Below are 26,005 nucleotides of genomic sequence, written 5' to 3'. Positions count from 1 at the left end.
TTCCAGTTAGCACACATCTATTTTCAGGAGCAAATGTCTAAAACGGTAGCACTGTGGAGCCCTGCTTATTATAATTATTCATTTGAATTCAGTATGATAGGCCTTTTCCTTTGGATATATGGTAGGTTTGAGATGATTCATTGCTTTTTGTTCCGTGGACATGTTGAATTGCAGTGGAATGTTGCACTGAATGCTTGGACCACAGAATATCTGCTTGCTGCCATATTTTCAAAATATTTTGGGTGGCTTTAAGTTGTACAATAAAAGATGTGTTTAAATTGTTTTTGATGCTATGCTTCTGATTTTTGTCATCATATACTAAACTGTGCATCATGTCTGATTTTGTAAGCTATGTCTTTCTCTTTTTCTCTCTCATTCTTTCCCCCTTTTTCTTTCTCTCCCCCTTTTTCTTTCTCTCCTTTCCCTCTTCTGCTCTCTCTCTTTACTCCTCTTTGACTCTTCAGTTGCTGGATATCTCCCCAATGGACCGGGACCCATCCGTCTCCAGCCTAAGCAGCGCCACGCTCACCCCATCCTCCACGTGCCCTTCCTTGGATGAATCCCGCTCAGTTGATCTGAAGTAAGCTGCACTGAATTACACGCACGTTGATAAACGTGTCTGTCACCAGCTTAGGCTCAAAGTCTTGGAAGTCTTTCTTAACACCTTCTCTCTCTCTCTCTCTCTGTCTTGCTTTCTCTCTCTCTCTTGCTCTCTCTCTCTCATTCACTCTCCCTCTCTCTCTTTCTTTCTCTTTGGCTCTCTCTTTTTCTACATCTCTGTCCTCAGGACAGCAGAGACCAACTCCTGCGCCACCAGCCCCTCCTGCATGGACTATGACAACTTCCCTATGGTGTCCACACTGGACACGTCCTACCTCGCCCGGGCCGGCAAAAATGAGTTCCTCAACCTAGTACCCGACATCGAAGAAATGAGACCCGGGTGAGCATTTGTACCACAAAGCAGCATCTCGTGACAAAATTCTACAGGTCCTTGGACACATGTGACCAAAACCCCTAGTCGGCTGTTGCTTAGTAGAGCTGGATGAATTGTCTGAGACACTGATTTGGTTTCTTTTGCGCCCTCCTCACACTCAGGTCTGTGGTGTCAAAGAAGGGATACCTGAGTTTCATGGAGCCACGCTCCAACACCTGGGTGAAGCACTTTGTAGTCGTGCGCAGGCCCTACGCTCTCATCTACAACACCGACAAGGACCCCGTGGAGAGGGGCGTGCTCAACCTGTCCACCGCCCGGGTGGAGTACGGCGAAGACCAGCAGGCCGTGCTCAAGGTGGGACCAGCTTCACATATCCAGCTGTGTTTTACATACACATGGGCTTAGATATGTGACAATGTTACTTGAGGTTACCTAAAACCACAGCAATGGTGAACTGCAGTGCTATTTTAATTCCTAAGAACTGCGTGCATTGTATAAGTCATGGCTACATCATAATGTTCCAAAGATGCAGCGTGCCTACAGTATGGTTTTGCGTTCATGATTGAAAGAAACATTTAAATTGAGAATAACGATTGGTTGAATAATAATGTTAATTATTTATTTTGACTTCCGAGTGTTTCAGTTGGTAAGGGCACTCACCACAGTCACAGGTTCAAGCTCAGTTTCCTCAATAGCAGGACAATGCCACAGACCACTGTCAGATGTCCGACTCTAAACTCATTTATAAATACTCCATGAAGCTATAATTTGATTCCCCACCATGGTAGAAAGAAAGGAGTAAAGTAGAGACTGCTCTTCTTTTTCGGATAAAATGCAAGCATGAATACAGTTTGGCTGTTTATTTATTGTGTTTATTTTTCTTTGTTTCTCTCAGGCCCCCAACACGTTCGCTATGTGCACAAACCACCAGGGCATCCTGCTGCAGGCCCTCAATGACAAAGACATGAATGACTGGCTGTATGCCTTCAACCCACTCCTGGCTGGAACAATAAGGTACACATGAACCTCACCTGGAAAGCCCTAGCCTGAGCCTGTCATTGGGCCACATGTTAATGAGCTAGTTCAGGTTGCTTCAGCCTGCCAACCAATACAGAGAACTGGTAAACAACTGTATTCCAATACACCATAATTGTGTAACAGTTCAATGCAAGTTTGAAGGCCATATTTGAAAGTGCACTATATACAGTATGAACTCCCTCAATTCTGTTGGTGAATCTAATGAGTAGCTAGCTGGCCTTTTTTTTAAAATCCAGCCTCATATTTTGTGTATTTATCCTGCAGATCGAAGTTGGCGAGAAGACGCTCGGACCTGTTAAAGAACTGAGACGCATTCTTTCTGCGCACTAGAAGCCCATATTATTCTGGCAAGCCTTTAAGTGTTCCAAGTGTTGACACTTGTTAACCTTTTGTGATTGTTTTCCTGTACATAGACCTGTGGCTTAAATCTCCTTTCAAACCAACCTAGTGTAAACCCCTGAGGAGCTTTCCTATTCCCACCAGACCAACTAACCCCTGCCCGACTCCCCCCCCCCCCCCCCACCCCACCAAAAAACTAAAATAGCATTTGATTCTGTTTAATTTCATTCCCACAAAAAATCTATTCTTCGTCAGCCTAAAATGTTGTACTAGTCGCATGTTGTAGTGCAGTCTAGTTGTGTGTGCACGGTACTTATAAGCAACTTTTTTCTCTCAGCTTTCTTCATTTTCTGAGTGTCTGTATAGATTGTCACTTTTTCCGAGTCATCCATTAGTCGGGAACATTATTTTACCTGTTTGGTATCTTTTTTGCTGTCCTCAGGGGAAGGTATTTTGCTGAAAAAGCAAATGTAAATATGACAATGAAATTAGAACATGCAAAAAAAGAATGATTTGAGTGTGTGGATTCCCATTGCCAGGATGTTGAAATTAGACGGTAACAGCGCTGGCCACTGTGAACATGTTTTCACCAATAACAACACAAGTTTCAGTATTGTCCTTTGGCTAGCTACTGCTCTCTCTCTAAATTGGAAGCTTTCTTTGATTATAAAATGGTGAAATATTGAGTAGGTGCCATCAGGTCAACATATTAACCACTGAAGATATAATGATTGAGAAATGCTGAGAATTTTCTCGGCTAAGTACACACACTGAACAGTGGGATCATTTTGAGTTGAAAAGTTTAAAATTTCACTATCCTCAAAAAATGAATGTAATTAATATGAACGTCCATCAAATAATGAATGTAATTAATATAAACATCCATCAAAGAATAATTATCAGTTTTTAAATCAATAGTACAGAAGCCATGTAAGTGCAAACCAACAAAGGAACATACTTTGTAGAGATAGTTGGGCAAACATATCATCTTAATTTATTATATTATCTATTTGAATCCATTTTTGTAGTGTTGTGTGAGAGAGAGAGCAGGCTACTTTTAAATATAGTACATTCAAGTGTATTCTGTGTGCTATATAATACACGTGAATATACTGTATTTATGTGTATTATATGTGTGCTATATTTGGTTTATCTGTACTATATAGAACACACATAATACACATGAATACAGTACATTCACGTATATTATGAAACACTCATATAATACATGTGAATGTACTGTATTATATGTGTGCTATATTTGGTTTATCTGCGCTTTATGTACCAGCTGAGATATAATATTTATCACGCATATTTATTACATACGTTCTCCAATTGTATATGTAGATTTTAAAAATAATTTATTGAAGAAAAAGACGGCAAACTTTTAAAAGAATTATCATGTCAGGTCAGAAGAACCATTATTGGCTTATATTCACAATAGCTCATTGATAATGATAGCGAATAGCTTCTTGCTATGATGTGTTTTTTCACAAGCCTGTTACAATAGGTAGCTGTCGTTAACATTGTATAAACCCATTCATGAGCATTGTTGTCTTCCAGTCATTTTATAATTTACTGCAACCAAATAGAACAAAGTCATTTTGTTCAGTGATGTTGGGGTAAGAACAATAGCAAGTGATTAGTTGAGGTGTCCATTGCCTTCACTTATTGTGTTCTATTGGCAGTTGCTTGCTGTTTATTGTGTTTAATTTTAAATGATAAACTAGTATTTGAGCAGTGTTCTCCAGCATGCATGCGAACGCAAAAAGCTGAGTTTTTTATTTTCCTACTATTCATATGTAATATGAATTTATAAATTAATGCAGGTTGGATTAGGTGACCAATACTGCTCTTTTCATTGTGAGAATCATTATCATTACAAACTACGTCATGCAGGCCATATGCAGGTGAGCTAGCTACCAAGCTAATTGTAAGGCAGGTCTTACCAACCAACAAACAAAATGGATCAATACATTTTATCTACAAACCTGTTTCCATATATATGCCCATGCTGTGTTTTTAAACCTGTCCCCCTTGTGAAGTAGCATAATCTAGCAACAAGACCATGTATGTTTATCTCTTAAACTAACATTTGAAATAGCCGGGGGGGGGGGGGGGCATTTAAGTTATTTGATTAATTTCAATGAGCTACTCTATAGGAATGAACAAACCAGCACATTTGATGGGATTTTGACCCATAATGCTAATGAAGCCCATGAGAAGTGATGAAATGCTTGATGCTCTGTGCATTGCAGCTATAGATTAACCCTACCACATTATCAGTGGCATGGCTGAGTGTCTTACCAACAAAACATGCAGCACACAGAGATGGCAGTAGCTTGCTAACCGACACATACTTGAATGTGCTATTTTCCCTTTCCTGTGTCATTTATATTGTGTAACTAATTTTTTCTGCATCAGTAATGGTAATTTAACCAAAGGCATTGTGCAATTAATTGGTATATTAAGATACCCTCACCAAGCCTTGGTAGTAGTTCCTAAGCCAGCCCCTTCCACCCTTAAATATTTTTTGAAATGCAATGTATATGCAGACCAGGTAGATTCTTTCTGGCTTTGGAGTATGTGATCTCCTCAGCCTGTTAATCATCTTGATATTAATTGAGGGTTTACATCATGGAAACTATTGCATTATGAAAGCTATAGAGCTCAAACTAAAGCAACTTCTTGTTCTGTCAACTTATCCTTAATTCCCCTTGGAAGGTATTTTTAACCACATAAAAGCAAATATGAGCCTGGCACAAATGTAAAAAAGAGTAAGGGTTATCTTTTTCTCCAGATACTATAATCAATGTGATTTTGCAGATTATATTTGCACAAAGAAAACTGACATGGCCATGAAAGCTGCTAAATCTGAATACAGCCAGTTTTTATAGTGTATTATTTTTGATGGAAGCCAAGCATTAGAATAAATGAGAACATCACAGAACACTAAAGTATACACAGAAAATATTTTATTTATTTGTTTGTTTGTTTTTTGTTTCCTTATTTATTCCTTATTTATGGTCTCTCTGTATAATACTGATGAAGCAGGCCTCTGGTCAACCAACCAGTAGTGACAGGCTCCCCAGTATTGTGCATTGAGAGTGTTGTTTCCAAGCGCAGGTTATAAATATATTATGTGCACAAATAATTATAGAATTATATAATTTCAGATTTTTGAACCATTGCAAGGTAAACACTTCAGAGTAACACAATAGAGAAAGTTTGATTTGGAAAAGAAAGACAGTAAAGGTTCATTTTTAATTGACATTACATTACAGGCATTTAGCACACTCTTATCCAGAGCGATGTACAACAAGTGCATCAGTTCAAGGTGCAGAGGTGCAGAAAAACACACTAGAGTGAAGTAAAGATCGTAGTGCCAGAAGTGACCACATAGATCAGGACTCCAACCCTGTAGGGTATCCTGTTCAGCAAACAAACAAACAATCCTGCCAAATACAAAACTAACATGATCTCATTAGCCTAACTAGGTACAGCTGTGAGGTGAGCTAAACTAGAGGCTAGGGAGGGGTGGGGAGAGGTGCAGCCTGAAGATATGAGTCTTTAGTCTGCGCTTGAAGGTAGTCAGATTCTCTGCTGTTCTGACCGCCACGGGAAGGTCATTCCACCAGCGAGGGGCCAGGACAGACAGCAGACGGGAACGGGAAGTACAGACACGAAGAGGGGGAGGTGCCAAGCGTCCAGAGGTGGCAGAACGGAGAGGTCTGGCTGGTGTGTAGGGTCTGATGATCCTCTGGATGTATCCTGGTGCTGACCCCTTAGCTGCCTGGTATGTAAGCACCAAAGTCTTAAATTTGATGCGAGTAATTCAGGATCCTGTCTTGTGGCCCCTCACGCTGAGTGTTGAGTCACCTGGTAAAAGAAGCTGCTTTCTTGGTATCCTCCTGATTCTTTTATTTCATTATTGGTTGTCGGGGTTACTGTCCGTGAATAAGACTTGAGGGCCTTTTTTCTGTTGTTTGTTTACATAAGGGGTCCTCTGAGACACTTTTTATAGATGATGAATGAAAACAGATGAATTAACACTATGAGGTCAGCCAGCCTCAGCCAAGAGTGGTGTTCTGGAGCTGTTGTCATAAATTGTCTGTTTAAACTGTCACACTAGGGACTCTAAAGTTGAAGTTTCTCAGTAGGATTATTTTAAGGTTACTGATGGAGTTTGTTTTCACTTGGAATGGAATTACAGATAGGCCTCATTTTCATAGATATTTTTGAGTCACTCGTTTACTCGCATTTTGTGGCATTTGACATTCAATGTCATTTTTTCTTAATTGCAGTGTGTATATTAGTTAGAAGTTTATTGAAAAGGTTATTTTGAAATTTCAGCAACGGATAGAACAGTATCTCATGAAGGGGGAAGCACTTCTACAGGATTCTAGAACAAGCCTAGTCTGTGATAAATAAGTGGTCAGTCAAGTCAGATGGAAGTATTCCATTAAAAATTATAATATATACGGACATATAAGAACATTACATGTAAATATCATTTGTTGCTTTGCCATCAGTGAAAATAATAAGGCAAGTCCAAATTTAATCTAAAATGGCATGTTGAGCTTATACTCCATGTTGTTACAAAATAAAAAAGTGGAATTCCAAATAATGGATTATCTCAGCAATCAAATGCAGAATGTCAGCCATGCGTCTTTATTATGGGAATATATATATATATACCTCTTTAAGGGAAGCTACAGAACATCAGCTGTTCGTTGTTAGTAATAATGGCAGATGTGTTCTTGAAAGGCTGCATTATGTATCCCTCCCTCCAGTTAGAAACCCAGTAAAAATATTCAACCATATGACCCTGCCAGCCCACAGGGGAGTTACTTTGAAACTGGGTATTGCAATTAATCCCTGTCTTTGAGAAGTGAAGATGACAACAAAACGGACACTTAACTGTACATTATTTACTTTTTGCCGTGTTCATTTTCATAGTTATTTTGTACATATGTGTTGTATGGAGCTTGAAATAAAATGTAAATATGTTTCATGTGTTTGTACTAATTATAATTTGCTGTATAGCCTAGATGTGCAGTTCAGATACCGTATATCTATAATTCTGTGTATTGTAATCTTGCACCATTTAACTGTTAAGTGACAAGAGGTAACAATAAAGGTACAACCAGTGCATTAGCAGAATAAACAAATACCTGTGTGCTGTCATTTTACACACTCAAATTTTAGCTACAGGTGAATCACAAAACTTCAGTCCATACACAGAGGGCATATTTAAATCCAACCTTCTGCAAGGCAAACAAAGTGATGTTTGGACACATCGCAAACTGAATAATGTGATTTACTGAAAAGCGGCATGTGGTCCACTCATGTTGGAGTTCTTTTAATTTAATGTTTACATGTCTTTGTAATGTACCTAACTAAAAAAAGGAATAATTGAATCAATTTATTTAAAAAGATTATCTTGGAGGAACCAAATAGGTATACTAAATCTAATTGACAGTTTACTTGTTCCCAGAGACGCAGGTGGAAGCTCAATCGCAGATCAATGCAGCAGCCCTGTTCTACTGCCCCTGCCTTCCTCCGTTTCTGCGCTTGATACCTGATAATACTCTGAATTGCATCCATCTGCTGCCCTGCTTAGCTTCCATTCAGGGTTGCTCAGATAAGTGATTAACAAAAATGACAAAGCCGATTTGGCCTGGATTATGTGCGCCGTCTCGAACCGTAAGGAATGCCAATTAGTCAGATCCCGAGAACTGACATATGCGTTGTGGGCCACTAGGCTGCAGAGTAAAGGGCTTATCAGAACCACAGTGTACATGCGTGCATACGGTATACTCACGTAAACTTCTATTGCATAATAACTTTCACGCTTATTTGTGGAATTTTGATTTACCGTACATGAACTTGGCCACATTTTTTTAAAGTGCTTCGCCCCCAACTCCCCCCAACCCACTGGGCTGCTTATGACATTACAAAAAGACGCAGATAAAGATATAGGATTTATTACAGACGAAACATTTCAGAATAACACCTAAGACAATGCAGTTTGTGCAATTTGTTAAAAAAATTCTTCAATAGGGCTGGCTGTTTTCCTCATCACATTCCAGATCATGTTGACTTTGAGCGCCTGAGCAGCTCGGAGGCAAATGCGCAATGTGAACACTGCAAGGAGAACAATTGGCCCCTTCATTTCTTCACCAGTGCACCAACTTTTAAATAAAAGCAAGCTGTCCAAAAACAAACAAACAAACAAAAAAAAAAAAACATAGAAATTCACAGTTGCCATGCCCTGTGGAAACGGTGTCTCTGGCCTGGTTTTAGGTCATCTTGAAGGAGTCTCCAGTCATCATGGCCACGAATTCTGAGGGGTTGAAATGTATTGTCTCTTAATTTATATGCAAGAACCCACTATATTCATTATGTTTTCATTTACCTGATGACACACTTGTGATTTATGAAATGCTTTGGATTCATCCTTCAGGAATGTCCTTGAAAAAAATATTGTACAGGGCACCCATACAGGACGGTTGCTATGAAGAGCTTTATAGCAGGTTGTTTCCAACCCAGGCTTTGTGTGGTAATGTCACTGTGCAGTAGAGTGCTAGATCTGAGTTCAAGGACTGCATCCATCATGTCTGTCTCCGCTTACTCAAAACACATCCTGCTCACCACACTTGACTCCCTGACTCACGTTAACCGCAAAATGTTGAGATTTAAAAACAGGTCAAGGATGACAGTACACGGCATACTTTGTACAGTCATTAAATCCATAAGCAGATTACGCGTAGTTATTAATCAGTGACAGCGGCATGAGCCCAGAAGAGGATGTTTCAGGTTAGCTACGCAAAGGAAAATGATAGCAGTTTTCATTACCTTCGTAATCGATGGTTCCGTCTCCATCCTTATCGGCCTCTTTCATCATCTGCTCTGCCTCTTCGGCATTCAGGGGCTCCCCTGCGTTCATCAGCACATACCTGTAAAGCAGGTAGAGTCGCCATTTAGCATGGCTGATGATTGTGCTAGCTCTAATAATGAGCTATTGTAGCCACACAAAATACAGACAAACAAAATCACATCACTTGGCACTGCAACTTATATATTTGTTCTAGTAACTCTAAAGTGACAGCTAAATTTGCTGCTGTGAATCTCCTGTCAAGGGTCTACAGGAACATTGGACCCAAAGGTGAGGTTAAAGCTACGGTATACTGTAATGTCCTTGGGTTATGACTTTCATTAATCAAATCCCTTGCAAAATAATTATTTTTTAACCATTGCATGATAATTCACCGTTAAAAGGCAATTTAGAAAAGGTAATCGTATTTTACTTGAGGGTGTCCCAGTCAATGTAGCCTTTTGCCTCCTTGTCGAAAACCTTGAATGCTGCACGCAGTTCGGCATCCTGGTTCTTCGCTCGCTCGTGATACAGAGCCATCAGACCCAGGAAACGTTCACGGTTAAAGGTTCCTTTGCCTGTAACAGCAGAGAGAAGTCACATTTAACAATCCAAAGGCTGGTTTTAATTTTATGGAGTTTTATTTTTCAGTTGTCCATAGGCTGGGGTTTAATTTCGACACCAAGTGATTTCATTACAGATGAAAATGCTGAACCATCAGACAAAGTTACATCATCATCATCACAGTGTACCTGAGAAGGTAAGGGGCACTCAAATGAACACAGGTCACCTGGAGGATTAGCAGCAATGTGTGACAGGCAGACAAGTTCAATGGTACATACTGCAAGGAAATTGTTGAACAGCTCTTCTGTGATTTGTTGTGCAGTTATATACACAATATATTAATTTGAGATAAGAGTGTCTGCTGAATGCCTATACATTAATGTAAATGTTTATCCATAGTACATTTCTCACCTGTTCAGGCACATAGTGTTTTGAGTCCATCAATATGTTTTGTCGAGTGAGTCTGATAGAGTAATATCCTTATTTGGTATAGCAGTACAAAGGCATAACTTTAATTTAACATTTGGAACCTTTCTCATTGTAGATATTTACAAAATATTGGTAGAGAGGTGAAATATTTAATCAATGGCTTTAAGTTTTAAAGACGCCCAAGCTAAAGATACATTTGTGTTGTCAATTGGAAAATAGCATTCATTTATTTTTCATGTTTTTAACTGGTGTTTTCCCTTTTTTTCCCTCCCCAGTTTGGAATTGTTTCTCTAATATAACTTGCCCAAATGACTACATTCCATATTGGAAGAACCACAATGTAACAGGACAGCTAGCGCCAATGAAAGAAGAGTGAGCTTTTTTATGTTGCAAGCGTCCAGATACCCAAGGCATTCAGACTGACTTCAGTCCAGTCTAACGCTGGCAATTCTGTCACAGGCAGCATTGTAAACACAAAAGGGACCATTATTAATATGATTGACCTGGTTTTAACAAGTGTAGAGTAGGTAAATCCCCTTCATACACCCCAGATTTTGTTCCATTTAAATCTAGCACATAAAAGGCAGACCTTTGTGACTTCTAAGAAAAGCTATGCTGCAACAGTTTGAACAACACATGACCTAAGGTTACATACAGTGGCTTGGCTCTCCAATTACTATCCATTGCAATTCAATTTGTAGACACTAGATGGAAGCAAAGTGGTATTCCTCTTCCTCCTAAAAGGGGAACATGAAAAAAGCACCCACACCCAGTAATATGCTAACCCTGTAATGTAACAGAAAAATGTAGTGCGCACAATATTAATTTCAATTCTGTTAGAGTGCTTTTAACTCAAATACAGTGTATCTGTTCCACTAACAAAGTGGATTTAACCGCAGTGCCTTTTGCTGAATAACTGACACAGCAAACCCACTGGTCAAACAGGAGAGTCAGCACTGTGCGGTGAGGAAGTGAAAACTCTACTGACTGAAACTCTCTCTTCATGGGCGATGGTAGGGCCAGTTGTGCATTGCCTTGTGTGGCTGCCAGACGCAGTCGGCACATGCACAGTCAAGGCAGCTCGCTTCACTGGGAGCTGTAGTTTTACTTGAGTACACTACAAAAACCTTTTTTTTGTCAGAGCCAGGAGAATGACACATATCCGCAGATGACATACCGTCTTTGTCCACATCCTTCGCCATCTGAACCAGTTCTCTCTTGGTGGGGTTTATCCCCAACAGGCTCATCAACCTCTCCAGCTCGGCTGTCTTCACGTCTCCATTCCCCTCCTCGTCAAACATCTCAAACACGCCCTTATACTCAGTAATCTGCTCTGGAGTCAGTGCGGTTGCCTACAGACAAAACATGTTCACGGACATTCTGCATTAGCCTGACATTTTAGGAAAAGTCAAACATATTGGTTTAACTGAATCATGTCTTATTTTAAGAAGACATATGCAATAAAACAATTTTAATCAAGACACATGATCCCAAAAGCCCAACTTAATTTCAGTAATGGGTCTTTTGATTCTGATGTGCAGCATTAATACAATGAAAACAATTTAAAATGTATTTTCAGTAAATGTGAGATCAAATATATCTTAGAATTTCTTCTGAATGTATTGCTTTTTTATTATAATATCAATAGTGCGAGAATACTATATAATTGCTTTTAAACATGGGAAATTATCTGTATATACTACAAATGCAATATATTTAATGCTAATTATAAGTAATGTTTTGGAATTAGAAGTTAGAATATTATAATATTTCTTCATTAGAAGTAAACAAGATCATTATTTTCATAGGTTACTCACCATTTTGTCTGGGAGAGGGTGCGATGGTTGACCAAGGTGTTCTTAAACTCACCAAGCTGTACCCCAAGTGAGAAAGTAAAGTGGCCTTGAAGATTATTGAAGGAGCTATGCTAGCCAGTCCCTGAGGATTTTAAATCCACATTAGCCTTTTATGGTGCATAGGCGATGCCCTATTTCTGGAAGGATATGATTTGTATGCCAATTAAGTCTTTGTGAGAGTATCACTAGCACATACCTCAGGTTAATTCTTAAGAGTCCTGACTCCTGAGGACACAGATCCTTTACAATTTTCTCAGATAACCATTTTACCAGACACTTCACCAAGTTACCATTTCCTAAAAAAATGTGTGTGTGTGTGTCTGTGAGCATTTATATATCAGCAAGAAGAGTAAATTGCTACCATCCAATGCTAAAGACATAATATTTATGCGCCAGTTTTCCTCCGGTGCTTTTGCTTACTGCTTTCAGCTGCTTAGATTCTCAACAGGTGCGAGAGCATCCCCAGTGAATATACCCTAAGCAACGTCCCAAATAAGGGGATGAGGCAAGGCCAAGAGTTATTTCCATCAGTACTGGGGAAGCGCGGTAGGGTTGGTGCTAGGGTAAAGGGGCTCAAATGGGACCTTTGGGAGGGCTCCATCACAGGCTTTGGGTTTTGCAACATAAAATGACACCCTCTACTAAAGCATCCTGCATATGCTAATGCCAGCCAGCACGCCAATATCATCCAATCACCTTCTCGTTTCCAAGAGTCGAACCTAAGTGGGCTGGCCTTGGTTTGAACTTGGATGACAGGCAATCACGGTTAACTTTAAGCTGCTGCTGGATGTGGTGTTGGTGAGCTACTATGGGTCCACCAAAGGGGCAACAGTTCTTGCCATTTCTAACTTTTCTTCTTTTTTTTGTCCAAGCTTCTGACCACATAATTACATTTTATTTAGGTCAGGACCACAGTACTGCTTTTGTAAAACCGATCTGCCTTGTTCACAGTGCATATAGTGCGCATTTGTATGTATTTGACAATGTGAATTTATTATACCATGTATAGGTTTTGCTAAAACCTGGAACGGAGAGTGACATTCTGTATCCTGAAGAATTTGCGGTCGGTCATCATGCTGTTTTCCAATAACATGCTGTCTATAAGGGAAGAGTTGGATTCGAAGGATTTTCTATTCCTTCAAAGTCTGCTGGTGAAATAGGTTCACAGGCAGAATCTCAATACATATGTTGATTTTAGAGCAGATTTTATTATACAGTCCTATGATAATATCATTTTTGTCAGGGTGTATTTGCGATGAAGCCCAGTTCCAGTTTTCTGTATTGCGCTGATTAGAGAGTTAAAGAATCATCTTGAATATTTGGCCAGGGTCAACACCCTCACTCTATGTACACCAGGAAGGCAACAGCACTTCTAGAATAGCAAATACCCCACCTTCCAATTACACACTGAGGCATTATTTTCAGTGGGAAGAGTGCCCCCTATTGGTCGCCTGGCTAAATCCTGCATGTTCTGTTTTCACTAGGTGTAAAGTTAATTTGGAAGAAAAGGTTTTCATATATAACTGCTTTTTGGCTGGACCGCAACAGTGGGGCCAGCCCTATAAACGCGAATGTCTGTGACTGAGTGAGTGATGAAGTTACACCGCGCATGTCTGTGACTGAGTGACTGACTGATGAAGTAACACCATTGGTCGGCCGGTTCGGTCCAGCCATATACTAGGTTTTGACCTGGTCTTAACATAACATAACGTAAGATGAGAACAGGCCATTCAGCCCAACACTGCTTGCATATTCCTACCAGTAAACTGTACTTAATGCTTAGTTTACCTAAAAGCTAAATAGTATCTAACACTGATCTTGTTTATCTTACAGTCACTTACTAATCAAAAGTGCAGACCTCTGAAAACTCAATATTCTCCACAGAGGAAATATCCAGTTCTGCAGTGGGGGTGTTCATAACAGCTTTGTCTCAGCCCGCTCTCACATTCTGTTAATACTACAGTTAGTTCCTGTGAATACTGCATTCTACTCCACTGTCAATCTTACCAAGTCAGTGCCTGACTAAGAGAATGCAACACGCAAGACCACAACATATCTATTCCCTTGAGACATGCAACAAAACTATATAGGACCTCCCTCTCATCCATCTTATCTAAACTGCCCCTGTGCCCCCTATTGATAAACAGAGTAAATGCTATAAACACTGGTAAACACAGACAAATGCTATGAACGTTAATAAGCTTTATCACAGAGGCATAGCTGGCGACAATCTCATGTTTCTGTTTTGTTTGCATGTATGTGTCGCTGCCTTTTGAAACTGAGAATAGCAGCTTTTAGTCTCTAATCCTTCAGCATTTGGGTTGTCTACAGGATCTGATTCACATTACTACTTCTGCTCTAAGAAAGACAAAGGAGACGAGGGAGTGGCTGGTAGCCTAAGCTGCTGTCCATGTTCAAGATTATTTGTACCCTGTAGGGCTTGACAGTGCACAGTAGTTCCCTGCCACTCTGTTGCAGCAGAGCCCCCTAGTGGCTGCATTCAGGGCTGATCCTCCTACTGACCCATAAGAAATAGTCACTGATAGCTTCATATCTGTGTCTATCATAAGTTTAAATATATTACTTTACTACAGTAGCTATGACAGATTTTTTTTTGAGGTTTTTCCACCAATGTCCATAACATTTCCTTCTGCCAAACAGATTTGACAAAATATTGTTTGAGGGAACATAATAATACTGAGGCCTATGATACTTGCACTGGTATCCCACTGAAGGTAAAATTTTGGTACTGTGACACTTGCAAAATAAATTTAATTAACTACATTGATGCATATCCTCAGTAAAATATAGATGAACCTGAAAAACGTAGCCAGGTACTGGACCCTCGACTTGGTTAGCAGGTATTGACTATTGAAGAAAGCGATGATGGCAAATCTTTGCCGTATTAAACAATAACTGCCAAATACAGTACATATCAACAACGTCCAGAATCAGGATGTAAATTATAAAACTAGAGAGTGGGACATTATAGAGAGATATTAGGATGAGTTTTTCCCAGATGATCTGGTCAAGGCTTGGAGTGCCTGAGAAGGGGAGTTTCGCCATTAAATAATTCGGAAATGGTTCTTTGCCACTCCAGATTTGTCTAGAGTGAATGCCATAGAACTATATGTTCAGTGGTGTTTTAGAATGAGCCTATGGCATTGTAGCCTTCCTTCACACACTGAAGGTTTTCAGGGATAAGTCCAGGTGGAATTCAGTTTCAAGATCTGAGCGACCTATAGGCCAAGCAGGGCATGGATTCAGAAAGTAACCTAGCCACTTCTACAAGTGCTGCACTGCCCCAGCTTTGCAAAGCCAGCCATTCTTTCTCAGATATATTGAGCATTATAAGCAAACAGCCATAAACCACCTCCAAGGTATACTGAAAAGTGGATTCAAAAAGCCGCCAACTCATTGCCACTTAGATCGGGGTGTGCGCGTGAAGGCAGCTCCAATACCGAGTTAGTTATTTGGTCAGTTGTATGTGAACCTACATATATTTTTGTGCATTTGTTGGAGAAAAAACAGGACTACCTTTTCTGATTCCAACGTACTCTATTGTCGATTCGCTGTATTTCAATTGTTCCTTATACCTCATAGTAGGAGTAGATGCCTTTGATATTTCACGACTGGAAAATTTCTAGCTAATGTCTGTTAAATAGAGAGGACTGTAAGACATTTGTCTTTTATCTAATGACAGATATCTTCTTCATAATTAACTGGCAGAACAATACTGATTGTAATCTGTTTTTACAAACATTTGTTGGTGTTTCGATATAAAATCACAACATAAAGTTATTTTGCATACGTACGTACTTGTTAAAACACGCATTGCACGCTGATTGAGGGGCCTACGGCCCCAATTTACGTAGTGACGCTACTGCAGCGTGGGGTTTCCCTGGGCTAAGTGCAGGGTTACCGCGCCCATCTCAGCTGTTTGATGGCCGGGAGTGGAGATTGAGGTGTGGGAGAGAATTGAGGAGTCTGGCCAAGGGAGAGAGAAAGATTAGAAGGTGAGGGAACTGGCTGTTGACTGGAGCAAGCTGCAGTGAGACAGTTACACGTATCACCAAACGCAGTTTTGACTGTTTTCCTGCTGCGAACTCTAAAACATCTTTGCGCCAGTGTGCCGGTGTGTTTTCCTTGGCGTGTCGAAAAAACTGGGCTCGGGGAGTGCCGCTCCTCGGTAGCTAGCTAGTTAGCTAGCTGAAGTCTACCGTTCTTGGTTGATGCTAACCGGAGTGGAGAGTCAGATCTTTGCTGTGTCCAGTCAATGCAATATAAACAACGGACAGCTCGACTGAAAACAGGTAAGGCTAAATAAAAATTGGGGTACATGAGGGAGAAATTCAAAGAATGTGTAATCTCAATGCTATTGGAAGGGGTTAAACTGGGTTGGCTGACTCGATACGTTGGTGTGTGCTGCGACGGGGGTGGGGGTAGCTTGATTTTTAGCTTGCTAACTAGCAACCATACGAGCATTTTCATTAGGTAAAATAGGTGACATTTATGTAACCAGTTCGTTGCTGAGATTTCATTAAACTGCCAGTTTGTAAATGTCAAAGTATTCGTGTGCTTTTCAGCGTCCATGAATTCGATATTCGGAAGAGTTATTCAGTGTGGGTTACCTCACAGCTAGCGGGCTAGCAAGCAAATTAAACATTTGCATTTTAGACTGCTCCAGCGTTAGCTGACAGTTAACATTGGCGTTAACTTACATACTGATGCAGATATAATTATGTACGACAAAGAAATGCAACAATATAAAGGGTAGATTTTCATGTGATTGTAGGTTGATGTCTGACCAGCTTGCCACAGTGTTTCAAAAACGGCACGGAGTAAAATGTTTCATGTTGGACCACACTCTCCAGTGCTGCTTCCGTGCTTGTTAAATTAGTTGATTTGGTGTTCTGAAATCTTTATCGACGACGTAGCACTAGCTAGATAAGCACTTCCGATGAGCAGTCTATATAGCTACAAATCGTTGGCTAACATGGACTCTAACCACCCTTTTCTCTCCCAAGTCCATCAGCTAACAACTCATCTAGCTATTAGCCGGCCAGTAGTCAGTGTTTCACAAAAGACTAACTGTGTAACTGCTCATATCCGTTTAATATAGCCTAGCTATGTTGGTACAGTTTCCAAACGGGCTAGTTGTCCAGTTAACCAACCACGCCTGAACTTTTATCATTTAGTCTACTGAATTAATTACGCGATGATTTACAATGGCAATGGTGATATTTTGCAAGATAGACTAGACTAGCTTGATTCCTAGCTACAAGGCGAACGCTACAAAATCAACTTAAATAATGTTCGCAAATATGAGGTAGCCAAATGTATTAATACACAATGTAGCCTTTCTCGTTTCGTTATTCCACATATTATGCCTACGTTATTAAACTAACTGAATGCCGAGGATTTAGAACCAATTACAAGTTAAAGTGGGATTATTTCCCGATAGAAGCCATATCAGGCGTAGCCCTAATCATGTGGTGGCTAGCTGTCTTACATCATGACCTGTAGCAAGTGCAAGCTATTGTTTCTCTTTTTTGTCCTGGTAGTTCTATTGCTAATTAGCGTTACTAGCTTGCTTGTCAGGGTTTCATTGGGGATCTAGTATTAATATACTTCAGGTGTCAAACTGAAAAGTTCCCTGCTAACTACACACATTTACGAAGATACTGTCGCAGCTAGCACTAGGTCCGTGGTTGCACAAATAGCTGACATTATGACAAGCAGGCGTTGATGATAATTTCCTCCTCAGCTAATGTTAGTCTAAGTATCATGCCATTTTTATAATCCTGTTACCAGCTCTCACATTGGCGAGCTAGCCCACGGTACCTTCGAGTTTAGTTGTTACTGCTTGTTTTAATGGGCTCGTAGTACGGTAATTGGATTGTGGCAATCCAATACAATTAGATGGCTAGTCTAGCTACAATTCTTTTTCCTTTGAGTAAAGTAGTCTTTCCTTATGTTCCCTTCTATGGTGGCTCCTTGGCTACCACTAATATGGAGAAGAAACCCGTTTACCGAACGCAGCTAGCCTTCTGCTCGACATTTTGCTAAAACGAAGGGCACAGAAACATTCCTGTTAACCGGAGCAAGTTAGCAAATACAGCTAGCGCTAGCTAGATAATGCACAAAGCTGTATTGACGGGATTATTCTAAAAGAATAGTGTTAGCATCGTTAACATTACCTAACCTGGCTGTGTCAGACATTGAAGCCACCACACTCGGTCAAGCAATGGCATCGTCTAGTACCGTTACCAGATAGCAAACCTTAGTCAATGTATATTTTATAATGTCGGTTTTAAAAAATTCATTTGTGAAGTAGCCTTCATGTTATTAATGAGGTTTTGTGAACATGAAACGGGTCTGGCACAGTGATTTTATAGGCTTCATAGGCATTGGAATTATGGTTAACTTGGGTCTCGGTTTTTTGTCTCCACCTTTCTCTTCATCGGTGACAGTTGGCGTGCGTTTTTTTTGTTACAAATCGGAAATTACTGTTGTTCTCAACGAGTATAGCATTTTTCATATTTTTAAAGCTCAGCATGTCGTTTCTATTTTTCGCAAATTTTATTAATAGACTAGGTTTACTCTGGGCCTGTGCAACTGCAACGAACAAGATGGCGTTTGCAGCGGTTCTCACAGGGCTTTCTCTGTACAAGTCACAGGCATAGCATCTAATCGGGGGGAAGAGGAGAAAGCTGGCTACTGTAGGTCTCCTCCATCCTTATCCTGGCCATAGTCTATTTTAGTTTCCACCTTTTTACGATAGTAATGTTATTTGTTTTTCATGTCGAATGGTATTTTAGGGGAACGTTGTTGAGGATACGTAATTTTGTAATACCGTACATTTTATGTGAATTTTGCACTTTAGTAGAAATGATTGAGTTAACTATGCATTTAATAAAAAAAGTTTGTTCCTCCATAATTATTTAAGGTTCTTTACTCTTTATTTCCCTCATAACTGGAATAAACATCACTTTAATCAGGATTACAGTCCTTTTGCTCTGATCAGGAACTGACTGCATGCGTATCTCAGTAGATATTGTAGTTTTAACCACGTTATTGTTCTGATCATAAACATTTTATTTTATCATCTCACATTGCTTTTAACTTAAACTTAAAAAAAAAAAAAAAAAAATATGCCTGCTTCTGTGCTTCTGTGTAACAAGTCTTTGTGTGATGGAGTGGGGTTTTTCATACAATATATGCCTTTTTGGAACCAGTGAAGCTTGTTTTACGCTAATTAGAACATGATCCAGGCCATGCACCATATCTGTTGATCACTGTCCAAAACTCTGGAGTGCAATGAGAATGCACACAAACATGTATATATAGGAAGTTCCTCCCAATGAGTTGGTTAATGTACAAAGCACAACATGAACAACTGATGGCATCTAATAGGAAAGGGGTAGATAAACCCCTGTTCGGCTTGCTTAAAACTAGCACCCAGGCTGCCAAATTTCAATAAAACCGTTGGAATAATGTAATTACCTTAAAAAGTACCTATGTCTGGTCTCCCTCTGCACATGGCATTGGCTGATGCTCACCTGCGTGCCATTTCATGGGAGTAAACTAGCAAATTATCATAAAGAAGAGTGCAGGCTAGCATTTGTGTCCCTGAAATGGGCTTATGGGCTGCAGGTACCTGGTTCACCAGGGTAGAGGCTCTTGCTTGATGAGAGAATAAACCTTGAGGGCTTAAATTCTTCTTTCCCTGGAGAAGGTCAAGGCCAGCTGTGCATTATAGCACTACCATGATCAGCGCTTGATTCCCTACTGTGGGCTGTGTCGTTTCACTGAGGACTAGTGCTTTAGCAATTGAGGCCCGTTGTGGCAGTTGCTGTAAGTAGGCCAGCTAGCTGTTTGGCAAGGTGGTTTCATGTCACAAAGTAGCGCATGATCAGTCGTCTTCAGTGTAGGCATTAGTCATGGAGAAGTGTTTTGTTTCAAGAAGATTTAGCATTTGGCTAGTTTTAGTGGACTAAAAACTCTTTGTCAGCTATAACATATAAACTATAAGCTATTGATCTGCCAATTAAAGCTGCTTTAGGCAACTTTCTTAATGGTGGCAATGTTATGAAAACATTTTGAGAATTGTAACACCTGTTGGCCCTCCCCACAAAGAGACACACCCACCCCCCTGCTTCTGCACACACCTCTTTGTGAAAGTGCATCAACATTTCTAGCTATGACTCCTCAGCAAGAACTATTACTGGCATAGCTACACTAACAATGTCAGCTCCAAGAGGCAGTTTGCTGCTTCTAGGACAACAGACCCAGTCACACTGAGTTTTTGTAATGGTAGTCTGAACCACGCATTGGCTGCCTAATATGATCTATCCGACTAGTAATATTAGCTTAGTTATCTTGCCTCAGTAGACTACCTATCTTCACCCGCACACAGATAACTTTGGCAAACTTTTCCTTCTTCCAAGAACTAGTATCAGAATGAAGTAACGTTATCAATAATAGCTGCCAGCTGATTCGATGGCTAAATTCATTGGCTGGCGAGCAGAAAGTCCAGGTGCATTAGTGTTGAAATTTAGACCTAACTGTCCAGCAGAAATGATGCCAGTTCCTCGTCAGTCTTCAACTCCACCCACTTCCAAAGCTCTCGCCACCTTCTGAATTGTGCTCTGATGTTCATTCTACTTTTAGAGCAAGCTGTATCTAGTTTTCTTTTATTCTCTTTGGCAGTAGGTAGCGCCAACGATGCAGGAGCAGGTCATGCCATTGGAGAAAATTTCTTTTTCCGCACATCTAGCTGTGTGTACTGTTATGTGAATGTGTAAGGCCAGTCTCACTGTTAGGCCGGCTCACTTTGTGAACCAATTGTGCCAAAGACTAGGCTAGCGAGTTGGCTTATTGGATCAGTTATATAGATGGCTGGCTAGTTAGCTTACTTGGATACCTAACCGGCTGACCAAACTATCTACATTTGCAATTTATTGATTGCACTTGCAATATTCATGTCACGTGTAAGCATCTTTACATTGTCTTGAAAATCATGTTTTATTTATTTCATTGTAAATCCAGTTGACATTAAAAATGCACCATGAAGTGCTGGATTGGTGTGCCTGACCTGCTCCATCTTCTTGGATGCAGTCCTCCCAGCTTAATGCAGTCACCTTAATTGAAATGGGCCTCTATCATGGGTTTAGAAACAAAGCCAATTCAAGATGCATCCATCAAGGTCAGACTAACCCTTAACTGGCACGCACAGAAAAACTAAAATGAACAATTTTCCTCTTGAGCTGACCGTTAAAAGGGTTGATTGTGATGAGAGACCATAAAGGTATGGTGAGTTTCCACCCCTAACCAAAAGGTACCACAACTGGATAGGGGCAACGGTGGATCTTTGCCAGGCCAATTTTAATCTCTTCAATCAGTCATTGGAATGCAGATCACTCTTCAGTAATCCCATTCAGTTGTATTTAATGTCTTGGTTGGGGGGGGGGGGGGTGGTACTTTGTGTTGTTGAAACAGGAGAATATATTGTGTTCTTTTATTATTGCTTTGTCTTATCTCAGTGTGTGCTGACCCACTAATTTGTGTGTGTTTTGCTTATAAATACATTTTCAGACTAACTACTTATGTTAGGCATTCTATCCTTGATCTGTCTTCCTTTGTCAGCACTTTTTGAATACTCATGTCTTTGTCTTCCTTTGATATCATCTGCTGTTGAAGTAAAGCAGGTATTTATTTTAGTTCTAAAACATCTATCATCGTGGATTGTAATTCATCATATTACTGGACTTCTGGTTGCCACTTCTAGTATCATTTCTTGTCAAAAGAACTTCATTAAATTGTGCATGGGCATGTGAAATGACTGTGTGCTTGGTCTAATATATACAACTTAGGCAAAGTCCATGGATGACCAGCTGTAGGCTATGTGTTGGACTTGCTCTGTTCTGAAGTGTTACTTGCTGAGGTGTGAGTTGATGTGTGTGCAGTTTTCCAAAGTCTCATGCATCACTGTGTGCCATGAAAGAAAGCAGATCATTGCCACTGTCTCTTCTGGGATATTTTCCGATATTTTCCAACTTCATGCACAACTTGTAAGAACAGTGTGCGCAGTTGTGGTTGAAAAATAGTGTGCCAGTGTTTCTAAGTGGAATACATTGGCAGTTGCTAACTGCATAATAACATCAAATCTAACAATGAACAGGGGATTAAAGATGATGTTGCGAAAAAGAATGAGTGAAATGCGTAAAGTTTTGTACCTGCAAAATCACTTGGAAAACATCATAAGGAATAATATTTTATGCTGATATAAACATGTTATGGAACATGTTATTGCACTGACTAACACGTTCCTCAGTGGAATTCAGTCCTTACTGGCTATATCTATGGGGAGGTCTAGGCTATTTAATGAGATTTCCCATCATTCATTTGAAGGCTGACAAAGGATAGGCCTGTCCAGAATGTAAATCTGTCAAAATAAAGGTGCCAGCTAGCAACATGGGCAGTGTTGCGGTTTAAATTTATTTTAGTTTTATTGTCACTCTTGCATCTGTGGTCCACGCTGCTGGGTGTACAAACAGTTTCTTCCAAATTATGTTTACATGTTCCTGGTATGTCGAACATTTTCATAAAAATATGAAACCCAACTGTGGAAATTATGTTGGGCTTTATTCCTGTGATGCACAGAGCAGACTGAATATACACCTTAAAATGGTGTTGGGCAGTCCAGGAAAAATTAATAAGTATGTAAAATCGCGGTAAAGCTTCCTGTATAGAGTAGATACAAAAATCTGCAGTTGTGCCCAATTATGTGATTCAGTGTCTCAGGGATGCAGAATGCTGTCACTTCAGAAATGCAGTTTTCAATATTAAGAACTGACCACGCTGTCAGCGAGTGGAAGCCATGAAACAGAGGGCCTGTGTATTTTTAGTTTGGCTGCTGTCTAGCTTGCTTGTCTGTAAAAGACCTGTCTCTATGCTCTGCTCTCTTGTTCTTTTCAGGATGTCTGGTGGAAATAAATAACCGCAGTCAGTTTTGGGGTGTCAGATTATTCTGTATGACGAGCGCATTCAGGCCTTGCCTTGTGTATATCCAGCGCTCGAGTTAGTAACCACTTTGAGACTCGGTGCTAATTGAGTTGAGGTTTCCTCACTGAGGTTGCAAGTTTAGATTTTCCTGTTGAAACGAGTTGCGACCCTGCAAGTGTGAACACGGAATCCTCCGCATGCCAAAAATGGTTTTCTGTGTCTACGGCCTCGGAAAGGGAGCTCTGCTGACCTGGACCTCGCCAGACTTTGCTATTGTCCGTAGCTGGCTGTGTCCTGCCGTGAACTGGAGCTTGAAAAACAGATGCAGGCTACAGTCATTGGAAAGTTTTTACTGTTCAGAACATAATATCCTGTACAGTTATTTTTACCGAAATGTTTTACAATGGACAGTGGCAGCCATATGGATTTTTGCAATGATTATTTTGTGTGGTAGAATAATCTTCTCATTGGCATGATTCGTTCAAAGGTTTGCTCGACCAACAGTGTACATTTTGTCACTAGCACTCTGTTCATAGAGCATTGCAGCTGAAGCATTTGAACCTCTATACCTGTTTAATGACAGGTTGGACAGTATTGTCTGAGAGGTAGCACAGAATGTAGGTGTATGTTTAGGAGGTGTATTTCTGGGCAGACCTCTGTCTGTAGCAGGGTAGTGTGTATTTGGGAGGAACCAATGCAACAGTAACCAGAAGAACTCTGGCTGTTTGAAGTTGAAAATAAATAAAAAAATCTGTGATGACATCACAGAACCTTCAAAGGGGAAAATGGTCCCTTTCAGGCTTTTATTTGATGTGTGGGAGAAATTGTAAATTAGTGGAATGGAAAATGATTGACGTCTGCATAGTTATGTATTGTTACAGATGTTTGGCTTTATTTTCTTTGAGACATCAGTTAGAAATTGACTGTTCTGAATTGAACTAATTGGTCTCTTCCCATCATAGTCTGTGCATTGTTTTTTTTGAAATTTCTGTTGAACAAATAAAAATGTTAAAAATTTGCCATGTGTTTAAAATGTAATAAACCTTTGTTAATAAAAAGGGGTATGACCATGGTTACAAAAACAGTTAAAACAAATGAAAGAATCCTGAATTAAAATTTTGAATGAGTGTATTTGTCCTTAATAGAATGGATTTTGCATATCAAAGCTGGCTTCAGCCAGATGTTTCCTCTGCGTGCATGTGAATGGGATTATATTCTTACTGTCCATGAATTTCAGCTTTTAGGATTATGAGCTTGGTCAGTGATATTGCTGGTTTTCGTATTTTCTATGATCCTCGTTCAGCCATATGGAGTTTACAGTAATGCTATCATACTAACAGGCCTCATTATTTCAGATTGTCATACACTGGAATGGATTCTTGGATAAAAATGCCATGCACACAACTAATATATCAATGTAAATATCTATATAATGCAAATCACTTGTAATTGTATTAATATAGCTACTTCTATTAAATATGAATATGGAAATGAAGACTTCATATGTACTGTACTAATCCTGAGTGTGTGACTTCAGCTGAATATATGAGTGTTGTGATTGAGTGTTCTTTCTAGTATTCAACTTCTTTCTAGAGAACTGAAAATCAGTTCTACAGTCTTAATGTGTATGATAGATGACCATTGTGAAGTTGACCACTGATTGTTTCATAGAGGAGATTGTTTGGTGATTTCTGGCACAGTTTAATTTTAACTGAATCCTGCATGTTGCCACACGTTTCTGCCCCAGCATGAGGCTGGACTTTTTCAGTGGATGCAGGCTGTCATATCTGCTATGTAGTTGTGAAATTAAAGAATGAATGATTGAATGAATCATTGTATTGGGATGTGGGTTTTTGTTTTTTACTTGTTGCGTATTGTTTATGTTGGTCATGAGTATTCTAGTTTTTTTTACCAGTAGAATGCTGAGCAGACATCCTTTAGTCTTGAGCACACTGCAGTAGTTCTCTATTAAAGGAAGTATTCTGTATCTCTGAACTCACCCTCTACCTGCTGTAAACCATTTTTTGGACTTTTAAGATGTAGGCTGCTGACTTTGCTCATTTGACCTTGTGTTCATCTGAATTTTTTTTAAATTTATTTTTGCAGCTGTATTTGTTGTGGCAACTGGTAGTCAACTCTTTAGTACTGATGAAACACTGAACACAAAATTAGCCAATCATATTTTGCATTCTGGGATGCAATGTATTTTTTTCTGTATTTTATCTAAAATGAAAAAGTATGAAAGTACCTTGTGCATGTATGAAAGTGTGTGTCATCACTGTCATACATGTATATAAAATGCATAGCTGTTCATTGTAAAAGATCATTATGTGGCAAAGTAATATATGTAATTAAGAAGTTGCGTCCTGTTTTTTCTGTTAGCCACCTGTGTCTTTTGTCTGAATGTTTGTGCTTCATGTTGGTGGCCTTTGTGCTTGAATGGTTCTGTTCTCAGCACTGGCAAAAGTTTGCGCTTTCATTTCAGTGTTTTGAAAGAAAGTGTGTGTGTGCGTGCGTGCGTATGTGTGTGTAAATTAAAGAATGATAATTGAGTTTAAAGTAAAGCAAGTTTTACTCACAAGCTGTGACAAACAAGACAAAATGAGACAAAGTAATGGTTTGTTGAATTCGGTTTTGCATATTCACATTTAGAACTTGAGTCGGCTGCTGTGTTTATTTGAATTTTTACCAGTACATCCAAACTTTTATATGTTCGTCTCACTCTGGTCCCATTGAAGTTGGTTGTGCAGCAGTTGTACCTGAGATTAAAATGGTCTCTGAAACAACCTGATGTTGTGGGTTGTATTATTAAGCTTGGCACATAAAACAGTGATGGTTGTTAAACCAAGGGGTTAATTCAGAAAAAGACTTTTTTAAAAAGTAATATAAATACATGTATTAATTTTTGTCTTGTCAAAACTGAGAAGAGCAGTGGTATGTTCAGCATGTGTAATTGCAAAT

General features: G+C 39.7%; 3 protein-coding genes across 9 annotated transcripts in view; 2 read left to right on the top strand and 1 right to left on the bottom strand.

The window, feature by feature from the left end:
* LOC118211129 (kinesin-like protein KIF1B) overlaps window positions 1-3,128 on the top strand; it is a 65,558-nt gene extending 62,430 nt beyond the window's left edge. For all 6 annotated transcript variants that reach the window (XM_035387999.1, XM_035387997.1, XM_035388000.1 and 3 more), the window contains 5 exons: window positions 465-580; window positions 788-940; window positions 1,096-1,288; window positions 1,830-1,948; window positions 2,237-3,128. In XM_035387999.1, the coding sequence (XP_035243890.1) occupies window positions 465-580; window positions 788-940; window positions 1,096-1,288; window positions 1,830-1,948; window positions 2,237-2,279 (624 nt within the window). In that variant the 3' untranslated portion in view covers window positions 2,280-3,128. The remainder of the gene's footprint in view (window positions 1-464; window positions 581-787; window positions 941-1,095; window positions 1,289-1,829; window positions 1,949-2,236) is intronic.
* A 5,154-nt stretch (window positions 3,129-8,282) lies between these two features.
* On the bottom strand, window positions 8,283-12,452 carry LOC118211174 (calglandulin-like). The gene is made up of 5 exons (XM_035388107.1): window positions 11,999-12,452; window positions 11,359-11,533; window positions 9,622-9,766; window positions 9,170-9,270; window positions 8,283-8,657 (listed from the first exon to the last, which is right to left on the bottom strand). Exons 1-5 carry the CDS (start codon window positions 11,999-12,001, stop codon window positions 8,614-8,616), a joined length of 468 nt encoding a protein of 155 aa, XP_035243998.1. The 5' UTR covers window positions 12,002-12,452; the 3' UTR covers window positions 8,283-8,613.
* A 3,475-nt stretch (window positions 12,453-15,927) lies between these two features.
* Window positions 15,928-26,005, top strand: part of LOC118211173 (guanine nucleotide-binding protein G(I)/G(S)/G(T) subunit beta-1-like) — a 28,193-nt gene continuing 18,115 nt past the window's right edge. The window contains exon 1 of one of the 2 annotated variants that reach the window (XM_035388105.1): window positions 15,928-16,053. The gene's annotated coding sequence lies outside the window, so the exon portion shown is untranslated. Of the gene's footprint in view, window positions 16,351-26,005 lie in introns of both variants that reach the window. The other variant, XM_035388104.1, reaches the window with a different exon arrangement.

Source organism: Anguilla anguilla, chromosome 13 (assembly GCF_013347855.1).
Source record: "Anguilla anguilla isolate fAngAng1 chromosome 13, fAngAng1.pri, whole genome shotgun sequence".
NCBI lineage: Eukaryota > Metazoa > Chordata > Actinopteri > Anguilliformes > Anguillidae > Anguilla > Anguilla anguilla.
This window is presented reverse-complemented; position numbering and strand designations above follow the sequence as displayed.